This window comes from Cataglyphis hispanica, chromosome 5 (genome assembly GCF_021464435.1).
Source record: "Cataglyphis hispanica isolate Lineage 1 chromosome 5, ULB_Chis1_1.0, whole genome shotgun sequence".
NCBI classification, from domain to species: Eukaryota; Metazoa; Arthropoda; class Insecta; order Hymenoptera; family Formicidae; genus Cataglyphis; species Cataglyphis hispanica.
Window position 1 is genome coordinate 9,692,562 of NC_065958.1, and position 16,113 is coordinate 9,708,674.

Consider the following 16,113-nt stretch of genomic DNA (forward strand, 5'->3'; position numbering starts at 1 on the left):
CTTGCGGCGTGTGCGTTATCGGTAGATAACGACACACGCGAGCTTTAATCGCTCAACAATTTATTGCACTTGTCTGTATTGTCTGTCATAAAATGAAGGCAACTTTATCATTGCGAACAGAGTCTTTCATTGGATTATGTAGGTCATGTCATGTGTAAAGATTTAAATGATAATCGATAAAATGATCGATGCGGCCATTGATATTAAGAATAAATAATGCAACAGGAAAGTTTTTTCAAAATACAACTAGAATCTTTTCTTCTTTTTTAACGAATCATTATATATACATCTCACTTGTTTCTACGTAAACATAAAAAAGATTATACAAAAAATCAAAAATTTATAAATCCCAATAAATATACACAAATATAAAGATATCATAATACTTGCTATTTCAAAATATAAATGTTAATTGTTTCACATTACGATAAATTATCGCGATTGAATGACGAACGGTGTGCGGTTATTAGACGTTTATTTATACCATCTGTGATTATATAAGAGATATGCAGTATCTAATTCATCTCCTCTTTTTTTTTTTTTTCATTGGATTAGAAACCGCAAGAATTTCTATTAATAAAACGAGTAAAATGAACAAATAATTTGAAAAAGAGAGAATCACCGTCCAATTAAGAGATTGTGAAAATCCATGTGTCAAAAAGGCACGTGTATATAATTTTGTACATAATACGATAATAGAGATATATATATTTTTAAAACATATTTTACACAAACGACTGTGTGTGAAAAAATAGAACATGTTTTACGTACATTTACGCATACTTTAAACGTTTGTATTATTTTTATAATTAATTAATTTATTATATATTAATAATCAAATTGAATTATTATTATTATTCTTTAATATACAATAGATGTAAAAGAATGCTCAAACTATATATTTCTCAGTTAATACGGATCGATAAAACTATGGCAACGTTAAGAAAACACATCCCCACCAACTATCAATTAACGGGACACGACACAGGACACAGGTAATGCCGCGGACAAAGTATTCTTTTTTTCTTTTCGCCGTAATTTGGCGATAGTAAATTTATATAGATTGAAACGAAAGCAATTGTACAATTTGTTCCTTGATCTGTCCACGCTCGTCATTATACAGACCTTGAGAGCGATCGTCGAAGGATGCGTCGATGGACGTTCTTTGGCGCGGAGAATGGATATCAAGGATAGCAGCGATGAAGAGGACGAGAAAACGCACGATATCCCGGCATTCGGTAAATTCGACGAGACCATTGTGGTACGCAACGCTGAGGAAATTAAAAGTCCTGTAAGCCATAAACCACCGAGTTCCAGGAAAACCAGGAAAAGCGATAGCTCAAACACATTGGAGGACAATTCGCCACGCGGCAGGAAACATGAATTTAGAAGGTAACCGCGATGTAAAAATTACGCGCGTAAATTATTAATACCGGTATTAATAATAAATTACGGCAAATGTACGGATTGCAAAACTTGAATTATCTTTCTATACTACGTGACAATTATTATTTTACAATAGTGACTTTTTTTCTTCGTACAAATATATATTATACTTATATGTATTTATACGTATGAAAAATATAGATTTATGGTAATATATTTAAATTTACGCTTTAAAAAAAAAAAAACTTGGAATTATATAGCTTACCGAACAAATATAGATATTCGAGCAACGAGGTCGGCTTCGAGAAATCGTTGGAAATCGGCAGCGATCCCTCGGACAGTGAGGAGAGCGACGATGATGATATACAGGGTATCAATGTAGCAAAGCCTATTGATCTGTACAATCCGAAGGAATTTGAGGATCTGGAAGCATCGACGGAGGTTAAAGAATTGTTTAATAATATAATGAGGCAAGTGCAGGTTATTCGCATCTTTATATCCTATATATACTTATATGTATAAAAATTAAACGTTTGTTTTTCTGGAAAAATAATAATAACAATAATAATAATAAATAATAAAAATAATATAGAATTCATAAATTAATAAAAAGAAAATTCTTTTCATGAAGGAGCTATATCCCAACTAGCAAGCGCATGTGATTTTGATATCATTTGGATGTCAAATAAAACGTTATTTTGTCGTCAAATAACGTGTATTTGCTACCTGGGATATTGTTCTTCTCGATAAAACAAAACTTATATCTCGTCGATTGGTCATCAGATACACGCCACAGAAGATCGAGCTGAACTACAAGCTGATACCATTCATTCCCGATTACATACCGGCTGTCGGCGACATAGACGCCTTTATAAAGGTGCCGAGACCCGATGGCATCGAGGATAAGATCGGCCTGACGGTATTAGACGAGCCCTGTACCGAACAGTCCGATCCTGCGGTGTTGCATCTGCAGCTTCGTAGTCATTCGAGAAGCGCTGGGGCAGCCGCCAGGCAGGCAGTTGTCAAAAGGATCGAGGACGCCGAGAGAAATGGCAAGTCGATCGACAAATGGATCGATGACATGAATCAGCTGCACAGGAGCAAACATCCGCCGGCTGTGCAGCTAAACCGAGCGATGCCGGATATCGATGGTTTGATGCAGCAATGGCCACTGCAGGTCGAAGATAAGCTCAATGAGTTGCAATTGAATCTATCGGAGCTCGATTGCAATTTGCCACAGCTGATCGATGTGGTCTGCAATCTTTTGGACATTCCCACGCGAGAGGATGCTAGATTGGAAGCCTTACACACATTGTTTACGTTGTTCCTGGAAGTTAGAAATGTTGAAACTCGAAACTTTAGTTAACTTTAGTTAGAAGCAGAAAGAAAGAGAGAGAAATAGCTTCTATGTACATTTATACATAGCATTATAGATTGTAAACAATATTTTAAGAATTTTCTCCATTATATTTACATTTTCAGCTGAAAATTTTTTTTCTATCCGATTGTTTGTGTATACCATTATTAATGTAGCTTTTGTATTAATCCAATAAGAGTTATAAAAATATATTATTAAATATTTTTTAAATTAAAACAATCTTTACAATAAATATACTCATACAGTGAACGTAGCATATATATATGTATATATATATTCCCTCCACTCATACATTTACCTCGCTAGGAAACAGAATGAATCGGGCTTGTCAGATAGTGTACGTACATATACATCGTCACATTGCAAAATTGTGATCAAAGCAACTAGCGTTACACGTTTATCGATTCATAGAGATCGTTCCGAGTTCAGACGCGTTCGAGATTCGATTAGAATAAGCATCTAACAATAAGAAATGCGACGGAAAAGAGACGAATAGACAATAGACGACCTTTAGTTCCTGTCAAAAACGATGAATTCGTCAACGCATAGAACCGATATCGAAAATAATAGAGAAGACGGCGATAATCTCGATATATACTACGTTGAGGATAGAGAAAGGTTAATCAAGCCGAGAAACAATTTTGCATCGTACTCCGAGAATATCGACGTACGATTTCGTGTAAGTCAAGTTTGACAGTTCATTAAAAAAAAAGAGAGCCACTTCTAAAAATATATTTATAAAATATTACATATTATATCAATAGAGCACTATTGACAATATAGCATGCAGCAGCATAGAGGCTATCTCGAGTCATTCCAGAAGATTAAATATTGGAGACATAATTCCAGGAGCAACCAATTTCCTATCAACCAATTATGAGGTAATTGCCTAATAAAATAAAATTAAATCTTATGATTGTGAACTCGTATAAGAGTGCAATTGCATATATCCTCTCTCTTGCGTATTCTCTGATATCTTATCTTTTCTCTTGTGTATGGTAACGCATTAAATAAGTTAATGTATTTTTTTTTTTTTTTTTTATCTGTATTCTTTTTTATTTTTATTTTCTTTATCTTTATATCTTTTATATTTTTATTTTCAGAGCTTAGATTATGATCCATGTGAAAATTATCTTCTACAAGACGAAGAAAGGAAGAAGGGGTATAAATTTGTTGTTAAAAAAAATTTTGCCAGATGGTTTATCTTTCTTTTGATTGGAATTTGTACTGCCCTTATAGCATGCTTTATAGATATATTGATAGAAGAACTGTCCAGCTTAAAGCATGGCTGGCTTAAGAAATGTATGTCAAGTATAATATATTTCATTTATGTAAAATATCCTCTATAATATCCTCTAAAATAATGCAGACTTCTTATATCAATAACAGATGTGGACCAATGTGTGGTAGAAGGTTGTTTATGGTTACCATATATGATGTGGCTAGTACTAAATATAGTACCAGTTTTAATAGGTGCTATCCTAGTATCCTACATTGAACCTGTTGCTGCAGGGAGTGGTATCCCGCAAATAAAATGTTACTTGAATGGAGTTAAAATACCACGAGTTGTACGTATTAAAACTCTGGCTGTGAAAACTATCGGCGTTATATGCACTGTAGTCGGAGGTTTAGCAGGAGGCAAGGTAAGTAATCTGCTGTTGCTCTCCATTTGTTATATGATATCTCATGGATTTTCATGCAGGAAGGTCCTATGATTCATTCTGGCGCTATTGTGGCTGCAGGAATTTCTCAGGGAAAAAGTACCACTTTTAGGAAAGATTTGAAAATATTCAGATATTTTAGAGAGGATCATGAGAAACGAGACTTTGTGTCTGGGGGTGCTGCATCCGGAGTATCAGCGGCTTTCGGAGCGCCAATTGGTAAAAATTAATAAATAAATTTTATATATATATAAATGCGCCCTACAATCACAATTTTTTTAATTCTCTAGGTGGAGTCTTGTTTAGTATAGAAGAAGGGACTAGTTTTTTCAATCAAAGTCTCACGTGGAGAACCTTTTTTGCCAGTATGATTACCACATTCACTTTAAATGTAGTCTTGAGCACATACCATGGACACTTGGGAGATCTTTCTTATCCAGGCTTATTAAATCTAGGAAAATTTGAGTCAATCCCATATCAAATTTATGAGATTCCTCTGTTTATGATAATGGGCACGTTTGGCGGATTACTAGGTGCTCTTTGGAATCATGTCAATTACAAGATTACTTGTTTTCGTTTGCGATTCGTGACGCAAAAGTGGCTAAAAGTAATTGAAGCTCTCTTGGTGGCAATATTAAGCGCAACAATGGGTTTTTTAATGATATACTTTATCAATGACTGTAAACCATTAGGTAATGATCCCACCAAGTTTCCAGTTCAAATGTATTGTGCGGAAGGACAGTACAATGCCGTCGCCTCTTTGTGGTTTCAAACTCCAGAAAGCAGCGTGCGGTCATTATTTCATGATCCTAAAGGTTAGATGATAAACAATAATAATAAATATTATTAAAAGAAATATGTACATATTATACATACACATATTTGTAGGATCTCACAATGACATAACATTGGCCATCTTTGTTATTCTATATTTTTTTCTTGCTGCCGCTACTTTCGGCCTATCAATGTCGAGTGGCCTTTTCATCCCTTCCTTGTTGATTGGATCTGCATGGGGTAGATTAATTGGGTCGGCTCTTTCGAGAATTTGTCCAGATTGTGTAAGAAAAAAAATCTAAATATAAATTTAAAATTTTGATGTAAAATTTTTAAATACTAATTGCGTTTTATTATATATGATTCCATTTTTCATAGGAAGTATTAGATCCTGGTAAATACGCTTTATTAGGTGCTGCCGCACAATTAGGAGGAGTAGTTCGAATGACGATAAGTTTGACCGCGATCTTGATAGAAGCAACACAGGGAATATCTTTTGGTTTACCTGTTATAATAGTTCTTATAATGGCTAAATGGGTTGGTGATTTCTTTAATGAGGTAAATATATTAATATATTGTGTATGTATATGTATGTATATACGTGCAGATGCACATGAGCTTTCGGGCATAATATATATTTTTAATAATAAAATATATTTATTTTTTAGGGAATTTATGATATTCACACACAAATGGCTGGTATTCCATTACTTCCATGGGAATCGCCACCACTATCAAATAATATTTATGCAAGTGAGATAATGAGTCATCCAATAGTCACTCTGAAAACTGTCGAAAATGTAGGACATATCGTCGAACTTTTAAAATGCGTTACATTCAATGGATTTCCTGTGGTTGATCCACCAAGTAGCGATCAGGTAATATTTGGAATGTTGTTTCAGGCATCACAGCTTTTTACATTTTATTATAACTATATTATCTTTTTTTTTTTTCAGGCTGAGATCAATTCTTATGGTCGATTTCGAGGTCTGATATTGCGTTCACAATTAATAGTACTTTTGAAAAATAAAGTATTTAATGAATATGCGGAATTTTGGGAGAAATCTTTAAGTATAGAAATGTTTAGAAACGAATATCCTAGATATCCGACCATCGAGCAAATTGCCATTACTGATGAAGAAAAAACTTATACAATAGATTTGAGACACTTTATGAATCCTTCCCCTTATACATTACAACACGTTAGTATTTTTTATATTAAAATATCTCTGCAATATATGTAATATTATACTGTTTATAGTCTGCAACACTGCCAAGAACATTCAGACTCTTTAGAGCGTTAGGATTACGTCACATACCAGTGGTAAATGACACAAATGAGGTAAGGTCTATATAATATTTACCCTAAGATTTGCAAATTTATTTGTAATATATTCTCTATTTAGGTGATTGGTATTATTACGCGAAAAGATGTTGCCAGATTCAGAATATGGAAACATCAAGGAAGAATGGGTTTGGATGAACTTTTAATCACTAATAAAATTTAATTTTTAATTTTTCTTTTTTTCTTTTTTTATAGAGTTTATTACATTTACAAAATTCTCTTTAAGCTCGTTGTAACATTTAAACATAGTTTATTGGATCGCATAAATTAAAAAAATTTAGGAAAATTTTTTACACATATAATATACATATTTGTGTGTGTGTGTGTGTGTGTGTGTGTGTGTACATGCGCATACAGCTAATATATGCTTGCAAGACTTGAAAATAATTTGGCAGTATATATGAAAATGCACACTTGCATTACAGGAAATACATAATTTGCCAAAGATATATATATACATATATATATATATATATAAATATATACACATATTCGATATGAGATAGATTACAATGCTATATAAGTTGAATTTTCAACTATTAAAATTTTAATTATTTACAAATAATTCCCATCCAAGCCATGACCAAAGTTTGAAAAAAAGATATACAGGAAGAATGACTAATAATAAGAGAAAATAGTATTCATATGGCGATATATACATATTAAATAAATTTAATTTTTAGTTTTAGATCACACTATTCTCTTGATAATATATATTACTGACCTTAGATGTATAACCTGAAACAAAGTATTTCATTGTATGATACAAAATATAATTATTTATTTTTGTTACAGTCTTGTATGTAATTTTTGTCAAATCTCAACTATGCACAATTGATATAGTTTAGCTTCTTTAATACTTGTGCAAGATTATTCATAAATATATATCAATATTGTAAAAGTATTAGATATATACTAAACAATTAAAAAAATATATAAAAATAGATAAACTAATATACTGTAATATACAGAGTTTCTCAATCATGAAAGAATAAAGAATATCTTCTTTGACATATCTACATTTAATATAAATACATATGTACATATATATATATATATATATATATATATATATATGTATATATATATATATATATATATATATATATATATATAATTTATACTTAAAAAAAGAAAGAAAAATTGAAAAATGTATAAATTGCAATTATTAAAATTTTTATTTATGTAGCATACAAGTTTATTTCCTATAAGGTATCGACATACATTATATTAAAATCATCTCCTTTGTTTATCGACATATTTTTTAAATCTTTTTACATAAAAATATATATAAATATATATATATATATATATTTATAATACTTACTTTTTCTAAATGTCATTAGCAGTGTATAAACACATACTATCTCTCGTTTATATAAATTTCTATTGTAATCCGCTACGTTAAGATGATAATAATGTATCGCTCGCTCTAATCTTGTCAAAATTTCCGCGGCAAAAATCTCTTCGGCTTATGATAGTTTTGTGCGATTCATTAAATTATCATGCGATTATTGGGGATCAGTTGCTCGCTTATAGAGAGTAAACGGCTATATCTTCTCGATCAATCTCTACCGTGCGATCAAAGGAACGATCAAGAGTGTCTCTCCTTAAGGACAACCGCTTATATCACTTATATTCCATCTTGGCGAACAATATCGCAGTTTCAAGACGTGCGGAAGATGCGATTCTCAAAGAACGTGAAGTCAGGTGAGGTGAGGTATAGAGGCGCGCTGCGATCAATAGTTTCGCGGTTCGCGTAGGGTCGTACACCTGTCTGTCGTAAAGTTGCAGACGATGGTAGGAAGGGGTTATGGTCAATAAACGCAACGACGTCACACGCAGCCTATCGGCGACGACCCCGCTTGGACCCTTAAAGTGGCTCCAAACGCGAAAATCTTACATGTTGGCCGATGCAGCCTTTGTGCGTTTATCCGTAAGATAACTTGGTGAAAAAGCGCGCAGATTGCCGGAAGACGCAGACTGACGGGCGCGATACGTCCGAAGGAAAGCGCGGATGCGAGTCGAGTCCTTGATAATCGGCAAATTTCTCGCTAGGGTGAGTTGAATCGTGCGTTTCGGCGGATCGGCAAATCGTTCGCAACGCGTCCGCCATTGTTGTCGATTGACGCATGTACGTGTGTACGTTGCCGCGGAGGAGGAAGGGGAATCGGTAAACCCTATGTGGAGCTGAGAAGACGACGACGACGACGACGACGACGACGACGATGAACGATGACCGACGATTGTCAACGATGTCGTTCTTAATTCGGTGCGCATGCGTCGCGACGCGATAGACGTGTCTTCTTTTCGAATCTTTCTCGTTCGCGTGGCGTCAGGCGTCACTTGCGTCGCGTCGCATGGGCAATGGAGCCGGAATTTTTGACGACGCTTTCGTTGGAAGAGTTCGACAATGTGCGCATAATTGCGGACGTAGAATCTCCCGCGTTACCGAATTCGTTGCCGCGTCGCACATTCGTGAAACTAGTTTGCCGTTTCTTACCGTTTTTATCTTTCAATCGGGAAATCTGTGTTACCGCCGATGCGAGCGATTTAATCGGAACGTATCAAATTTGATTGTTAAGATTTTTTACAAATATATCACCGGCTTTCGGCAATCACTTTTCTCTGGATTTGAAATTAAACAGATTGTTTTTACGTAGACACTCGTTTAAATTATAATTTTTTTTTTAAATACTCCATTATATTATCATTTACGCTGCCTGTCTAATAAAGAAGGTTGGTTAGGTTTCACACGAGCACATTTTATTATCCTCTATGTTGTGTCATCATTCGTATTATAACGCTTGTTTGTTTATTTGTTTCAGATGAATTCCACACTATTAAATATATTTTTCAAATTGTGGTACATATAGATAAATGAACAAGTGTAATTGAAAATTGCCAAAGTCAAGTGGCGAATATCGGAGGGTATCGATCGAGCTTGAATACCCATGTATTTGATTAGAAATTGTTTTATTCAATAATTTGATTCAAAATGATAGATCGCACAAAGGACATATTCGATGCGATTTGTGTTAGTGTGTTACGGTTATTGTCTGAAAAAAATCTTACCTTAAGACAGTGAGGGAAATGCGAGATTATAGATGTCAGAAACAGGAGAGGAATGCGCTGTTAGATTGTATTCGGCTGTGGAGATAATGAAGAACGCTAGAGCTAAAGAAACTGAGGAGCAAGCGGCATTGAGGAGAATGCAAGAAGCTCAGCGAATGGCTAGACATCGTGCCAAAAAAAAGCGTTGTCTGGACGAGAATCTTGCGAGAGAGATTTCTAAAATTGCAGAGCTGTCTAAAATGCCTCCTCCGGATCCCGCTACGATAGCCCAAATGTCCGAGATGAATATGAATAAAATATCTGCGGAATTGAAGCAAATGATGGAAAGGGGAAAAGTACCTGAGCATATAGTTCAAATGGCTCAATTGGCAGAGTTTAGCAAAATGAATTCTGAATTAAATAAAATGTCGCAGGATATGGCAAAAAGATACGAAATGGAGAAAATGGCGGAATATGCCAAGACTACGGAGTACATGAAAATGCAGGAGATTGCCAAGATGAACGAAATGGTGAAATTTTCTGAGATGGCAAAGTACAATGACATTTCCAAAATCAGCGAAATGGCAAAAATGAATGAGATGATGAAGATGACACAAATGGCTAAAATCAACGAGGTGCAGAGAATAAATGAATTAGCAAAGTTGAATGAAATGGTAAAGATGACAGAAATGGCCAAATACACGAATAATGACATAACGAAATTGAACGAGATGGCTCAAATTAGCGAGATGGCGAAAGAGATTGCAAAGATGAATGAAAAGACAAAGATGAACGAAATGATGAAGATGCAAACAAGCATGCAGAACGATATCGCCAAGATACCGGAGTACTCGAAGATGGCGAGCGAAATGGCCAAATTGACAGAGTTGGCCAAACTGAACGAGATAACGATCACGAAACTTAACGATCCACCGGCGCTGCCTAAAATGTCGGAGATTCAGCCGCCGCCGCCGCCGCCACCTCCACCACGTATCCCTGAACCTGTGATCACCGTGCCAAATCCCAGGAATTTACAGAACGTGCAAACTGTACAAGTGGCGCAGGCCAGCCCGTCCAGCATGATCAATTTTCCGACCGTGCCCGGTCAAAACAATTACGGTAAATTGTTAATGATCATTGAGGAGCTTGGCAGAGACATTCGTCTGTCCTATGCGGGCAGCCGCAGTGCTGCCGAGAGGTTGAAGAACGGTATTCAGCAAGCTAGAGTTGCCGTGCGGGATTGCTTGCTAGAGACACAGCACAACGCGCAACAATGATTTGTCGCCGAGCTAGCTAGTGATTAGAGTACTTCTAGCCTTATACAATATTATTTCACGAGATGTTGCTTTATACGAATATTTAGATTTGGACTGATTTATACGATGACGTATATAGATGGAGCATCTTGTTTATGAGATTAAAAATCGCTACTTTCTTCACTACGGCTCTAAGATGCCTTAACTGTGTGCTCGATCCATATATGTATCTCATTGAAACTGTGTGCGGCCGATAACTCTCTCTACTTTTAAGTTGCAATTTAATACGTAGAAAGAAGTTGAGATGAAATGGAGTATTCATTTGTATATTCTAGAGATCATTAGATAAAGAGAGGCAGGTAAGGGAAGAACAAAATCTTACCAAACATGAAGAGACAATTATGTACTATGGTTTATGTTAAAATCATTGAGTACATTGCAAATCTGTCAGTATACGTTTCGAGTGAGTAAAGGAAAGAAATATAAGGAAAAGTTTTTCAAACAACATGTACCTAATGGAAAGTATAATCCCGTAAATATATTCCATAAATATATATCGTTAAATAAATAAAAGTTTTGTATACAATGCAATGCTCTTAATATTTCTTCTTTCAGAGACTTTTCATCGTTACTACTTTTTATAAGATTACAAACTGTATACTCAATTAACTCAATTTAGTATTCCATTATGTAATACTGTAAATTTTTTATAAATATGATTGTATTTCATTGAAAATAATATCGCATGAAGTAGATATTACAACAATTTCCCGCAGATTTCTTTGAGAGCTACAACACGATGCGTGGTCATCTAGGTACGTTCGAAAAATTTTCGTCGTAACAATAATTCCATAAGCAAATCGACCAATCACAGTCTAGTATTTTCATCATAGTAAGAATGATGAATTGTGATTTGATTGGTTAGTTAATTACGGCCTTGGAAAAAATTGGAATAAAAGGAGCTAAAATTTTTTTTTTCTAGGGAATGTTCAGTTTTTTTTTTTTTTTTCAATGGCCGATACCTGATACCCGTTATTACTATTCTGTTAGCGTCGCTGATCGTATTCGGAATTGATATTTATCAATCTTACATCATTTACACATCAGCTGCTCATCGTGTTTCGAATGATACGACAAAACGATATTTAAGGTTTGTAAAAAAACATAACGACGTGAAATCGATAAAAACTATTCTCTGTGTTATTTTTAGAGGTTAGCTAAATTTTACGATTGACTTTTCTTTGCTAAAATACGAGAATAACTTGACGAAATATTTGGTTATTAGTGGATTTTAAGGTTCAGACTTTATAGATTATGTCAATCGATTATTTCTCAAGGTATATTAAAATAAAAACCACGCACAAGAGATGGCAAAGCAACGCAAAAACGTAGGGGTTACTGCGAAAATTACGGAACCGTTGTTGCCGGTATCAAATTCAACGCCCTCGCAACAGACCGTGTCCGTGACCGTGTCAATGTCCGTGTCTTCGTCTTCCGTTCCTGCTCAATCGAAGTATGTGAAATTGCTACGCATCATAGAACAGCTAGGTCGCGATCTTAAACCTTTTTACACTGGTAGTAAACTTCGCAAGACAATGCCTAAAGTTGAACGTGATCTCATGAAAGCGTGTCGTCTTGTCAAACAATGTCGAGTCGAAGCTACAAAAAGCTCCAAGAAAGCGTGCCAATAATATTATGTCTTCTATTAAAATAATCATGAATCGAATTTTTCAAGTTCCTTGATATAACAATTGTACTTATAATTTGTTTTTCTTTTGAAAGAGAGAGAGAGAGAGATACATATTTAATATGAAAGAATATATATATTCTATTATTAACAGTATTTATTCTACCTCGAATTTTGATCAACTCAAAGTATTATTAGAGAAGGAGTAATTTGTATAAGATAATGATTTAGAATAACAATAATAGATTCCATAATTAAATCTAATATTGTAAGAAGAATATTTTTGTCATGGATTTCTCGCATTATATATAGCTGAAATATTAAATGATAATTTCTTCTTCAGTAAATCAACGAATTGTGCTCAATCAAACTCGAGAAAAATAATCAGGGGAATTTTTTTGGTTTACTGTTATGTAAAATGCTAATTAACACTGGCAACAAACATATCGTAACAGTATGATATTTTTTTTATTTACTTTAAACTTATTGTTAGTTTGTAACATGTCATTTTAAACAATTTTTCTGAGATTTTTTTCTTTTTTTTTTTCTTTCTGTGATTCTTTTTGATAATATTTATATATTTATTTATTTCATTAAATTGAGAGCCTATTAATAAGCCGCCTAATCGAATGATCCGATCGATAATATGTGTTAATGATACAAATTGTGTATGATGTAATGATAAAAGATTTTATATATTGCTATACACATTTAAAACCTCATTAAACTTTATATATCGTCAATTATAGTACAAATGTAAACAAGATAGTCACTTTTTTTATTTACGCAATAATGATTTTATACAAAAATTTTTATATAATCTGATTAGATATTATATACACTGTTGCTTAAGTTATTAACTCGATATATATATAATATATAATGTAGTATTATTATAAATCTAAAAGATAAACATAAGAATTTGTTTTCTATATATGAAATGTAAAAATAGTACAAAAATGTGTGTTCCTATACTTAAACTTATTGTAATATTTATAAAAAAATAAAATTTTTTTATCGAAAAAAATTTGTTTAGATAAAACACCTATGTGTATGCATGTATAAAAATTATGTTTTTTTGGGAAAAAGTCGATTAGCAGATTTATATTATTTATTTGTACAATTGTATGTATGCATGCTTTCACCACAAATGTTTTCTCTTTCTTTTAATGGTTTGGACATTTTATTCCTTATACATATACATATGTATATTACATCTTTTTTTGATTTCGCACACACACTTTTTTTTTTTCCATTAGTTGTAATAAAGACATTGATTGCAAAATTGCACTTTTTAAATTTTATTATTTGAAAATTGCACAGACTGCTTGACTTTATATTGGTGAGGCATTTTTAAAGTAAAATTGTCAATTAAAAGTAAAACTTATTGATTATATGACATATGTATATCTATATTAAATCTTTCTATGTTGTAAGTTTTTTTATATACAAATATTTAAAACTACTTTTATCTATATAATAAAATTTGAATTAATTATTTGTTAAATATTAATAGTGTGATAACGCGTGTGAGAAATTTGGTAAGGGATATTTGAAATTTCTTTTGTTTCAGACAATTTTCCACAAATGGCAATTAAGGAAGTTTTTTGTACTTTAGACGAGTTTAATACAGAATTCCCGGCAGATTCCATTGAGTGGTGTCCTGCAGAATCGTTTCAAGATCTACTGGTGTGTGGAACATACAAATTAATTGAGAATAAAGAAAGTGCAAAAGATGAAAAGTGTAAACGGACAGGACGAATTTATTTGCTCCGCGTGGCGGATGGTGGAAAATTACAAGTATTGCAACAAATAGACACTTTAGGTGTGTTAGATATGAAGTGGATATATATCACGAATAGCGAAAATAATCAAATATTGCTCGCTGTTGCTGACTCCAATGGATATCTGCAAATCTACGAATTAGAAAAAAAGGAAAACAAAACAATATTGCAATTAATTGCTGAAGAAAGAATCAGTGATGATAACGAAGATGTCATGGCATTATCTTTGGATTGGTCCACTGGAGGTGTTTCTTCTCATTTGAATCCACATATTGCTGTGAGCGATAGTCAAGGACGGATATCTCGATTTACATGGCATGAAACTAATAATCTGATAAAAGACTTTACATTACACGCGCACGAGTTCCAGGCGTGGATAGTGGCCTTTGATTATCGCAACGATAATATTTTTTATTCCGGTATAATAATATATATGCTATAATTTTGCAAATTTTTTTTCAGAAAATATTCTCTAAATGAAAAATACTAATGTAGATTTTTGACAAACTAACATATTTTAAATTTTAGGAGGTGATGACACCAAGTTTTTAACTTTTGACATCAGGACAGGATCTACTCCCATAATGTGTAATAGTGAGCACACTTCTGGTGTCACCAGCATTCACAGTAACATTGTTAAACCATTCATGCTTGCAACTGGAAGGTGAAAGATTTTTGCAATTATTATATCTACGATTTTACGAAAGAGATTTATATACTTTTTGTTTGATAAAGTTACACTTGATTCACAACAAATTTATTTTCTGTATCGGCGGTTTTTATTCAATATAAACTGCCAATGAAGTAAAAGATATATCATTAATCTGTTTTCTCATGTTCAAAAGTATATTTTTTCTATATTTCATATAAAAAAATGTAGTGAAGTTATTCTTTATCTCAGTTTTTTTATAAAAGTGAAGTTATTCTTTATCTCAGTTTTTTTATAAAAGTACATTAAAAATACACTAAACATTTCAGTTACGATGAGATTCTAAGATTGTGGGACAAGAGAAACTTGAAACGACCAGTATCCAAAACTAATCTCAAAGGTGGAATTTGGCGTTTGAAATGGGATCCATTTATGCATCAATATTTATTCGCCGCATGTATGTATGAAGGTTTTAAAATTGTTGATTGTAGTTATGACCCGGCTATCATTGGCTATTACAATAAGCATTGCGGTATATCCTATGGTTGCGATTGGTCATTCTTGAAGGAGGAAGATGTTTCTCATTTAAAAATACCTGTTGGAAAGACTTTGGTAAGTACTTGCTCCTACCAAGATTGTGCCCTCAAATTATCCGCAATTAATTTTAAGATTTACGAACCCGATTCATAATGCGAATAAAATAAAGCTTATATTTTTTTAAGCTTTGTTAAGTGTATGTGTATATGTGTATATATATATATATATAAAATAAAAATGTGCATAAAAATACATTGTACAATATAAAAGTTTTTCGTATATATAGTATAGAAAAAGATATAGAAAAAGATAAAACAGTTAGAATAAATTAGGTGAAAATATATATCAAATTATCTTTTTGATTTTTATGCTTTATAACTAAATTTTCTTTCTCATATTAAAAATAAAGTAATATTTGTAGCGATATTGATCATTCTTGTTCCAAAGACTTTCTATTTAATAATACTCCATTTTATTTATAAACTTGTATATTTCGCACTTTATTCATTTTTTTTTTTTTTTTTCTTATCCTTTTGCTTTATGAGTATGTATGTGTATCGAGATATCTAGTGAAATATCAGAGGAGATCTGGTAACCCCAGA

At 33.0% G+C, this 16,113-nt stretch overlaps 4 protein-coding genes across 11 annotated transcripts; all 4 read left to right on the forward strand.

Annotated features, from left to right (window-relative positions):
- The first annotated feature begins 1,177 nt into the window (after window positions 1–1,177).
- LOC126849851 (intraflagellar transport protein 46 homolog) lies at window positions 1,178–3,028 on the forward strand. Its single transcript, XM_050592142.1, has 3 exons — window positions 1,178–1,392; window positions 1,665–1,856; window positions 2,170–3,028. Exons 1-3 carry the CDS (start codon window positions 1,178–1,180, stop codon window positions 2,750–2,752), a joined length of 990 nt encoding a protein of 329 aa, XP_050448099.1. The 3' UTR covers window positions 2,753–3,028.
- Window positions 3,029–3,095: 67 nt separating this feature from the next.
- Window positions 3,096–7,338, forward strand: LOC126849847 (H(+)/Cl(-) exchange transporter 7). Of its 4 annotated transcripts, none has more exons than XR_007687460.1 (14): window positions 3,298–3,443; window positions 3,548–3,645; window positions 3,868–3,926; window positions 4,004–4,066; window positions 4,154–4,407; window positions 4,467–4,644; window positions 4,716–5,240; window positions 5,314–5,483; window positions 5,578–5,757; window positions 5,868–6,077; window positions 6,156–6,401; window positions 6,461–6,541; window positions 6,606–6,871; window positions 6,902–7,338. XR_007687460.1 is itself a non-coding variant. In XM_050592133.1 (12 exons), exons 1-12 carry the CDS (start codon window positions 3,294–3,296, stop codon window positions 6,705–6,707), a joined length of 2,412 nt encoding a protein of 803 aa, XP_050448090.1. In that variant the 5' UTR covers window positions 3,096–3,293; the 3' UTR covers window positions 6,708–7,338. The 4 variants fall into 4 exon arrangements, 1 of the variants encoding a protein (XP_050448090.1); XR_007687459.1 differs by having other exon boundaries at window positions 3,413–3,443; window positions 3,529–3,645; XR_007687458.1 differs by having other exon boundaries at window positions 3,096–3,443; window positions 3,529–3,645; window positions 3,868–4,066.
- Window positions 7,339–7,974: 636 nt separating this feature from the next.
- LOC126849850 (shootin-1) lies at window positions 7,975–11,440 on the forward strand. Of its 3 annotated transcripts, none has more exons than XM_050592139.1 (2): window positions 7,975–8,603; window positions 9,373–11,440. In XM_050592139.1, exon 2 carries the CDS (start codon window positions 9,652–9,654, stop codon window positions 10,873–10,875), a length of 1,224 nt encoding a protein of 407 aa, XP_050448096.1. In that variant the 5' UTR covers window positions 7,975–8,603; window positions 9,373–9,651; the 3' UTR covers window positions 10,876–11,440. The 3 variants fall into 3 exon arrangements, with proteins under 3 accessions (XP_050448096.1, XP_050448098.1, XP_050448097.1); XM_050592141.1 differs by having other exon boundaries at window positions 7,975–8,254; XM_050592140.1 differs by lacking the exon at window positions 7,975–8,603 and adding an exon at window positions 8,621–9,283.
- A 413-nt stretch (window positions 11,441–11,853) lies between these two features.
- Window positions 11,854–15,763, forward strand: LOC126850121 (diphthine methyltransferase). Of its 3 annotated transcripts, none has more exons than XM_050592813.1 (5): window positions 11,854–12,004; window positions 12,192–12,367; window positions 14,115–14,744; window positions 14,854–14,989; window positions 15,304–15,763. In XM_050592813.1, the coding sequence occupies exons 3-5, from the start codon at window positions 14,129–14,131 to the stop codon at window positions 15,662–15,664; spliced, it is 1,113 nt and encodes a 370-aa protein (XP_050448770.1). In that variant the 5' UTR covers window positions 11,854–12,004; window positions 12,192–12,367; window positions 14,115–14,128; the 3' UTR covers window positions 15,665–15,763. The 3 variants fall into 3 exon arrangements, with proteins under 3 accessions (XP_050448770.1, XP_050448771.1, XP_050448772.1); XM_050592815.1 differs by having other exon boundaries at window positions 11,859–12,004; window positions 12,065–12,367; XM_050592814.1 differs by lacking the exon at window positions 12,192–12,367.
- The last annotated feature ends 350 nt before the right edge of the window (window positions 15,764–16,113 follow it).

Coding starts and splice junctions, on each gene's coding strand:
- LOC126849851 (XM_050592142.1), top strand. CDS start 1,178: ATGGATATCAAGGATAGCAGCGATGAAGAGGACGAGAAAACGCACGAT. Junction 1,393..1,664: donor AGGAAACATGAATTTAGAAG/GTAACCGCGATG, acceptor GAACAAATATAG/ATATTCGAGCAACGAGGTCG. Junction 1,857..2,169: donor TTGTTTAATAATATAATGAG/GCAAGTGCAGGT, acceptor ATTGGTCATCAG/ATACACGCCACAGAAGATCG.
- LOC126849847 (XM_050592133.1), top strand. CDS start 3,294: ATGAATTCGTCAACGCATAGAACCGATATCGAAAATAATAGAGAAGAC. Junction 5,484..5,577: donor CGAGAATTTGTCCAGATTGT/GTAAGAAAAAAA, acceptor CATTTTTCATAG/GAAGTATTAGATCCTGGTAA. Junction 6,542..6,605: donor TGGTAAATGACACAAATGAG/GTAAGGTCTATA, acceptor TTCTCTATTTAG/GTGATTGGTATTATTACGCG.
- LOC126849850 (XM_050592139.1), top strand. CDS start 9,652: ATGTCAGAAACAGGAGAGGAATGCGCTGTTAGATTGTATTCGGCTGTG.
- LOC126850121 (XM_050592813.1), top strand. CDS start 14,129: ATGGCAATTAAGGAAGTTTTTTGTACTTTAGACGAGTTTAATACAGAA. Junction 14,745..14,853: donor CGATAATATTTTTTATTCCG/GTATAATAATAT, acceptor TTTAAATTTTAG/GAGGTGATGACACCAAGTTT. Junction 14,990..15,303: donor TTCATGCTTGCAACTGGAAG/GTGAAAGATTTT, acceptor TAAACATTTCAG/TTACGATGAGATTCTAAGAT.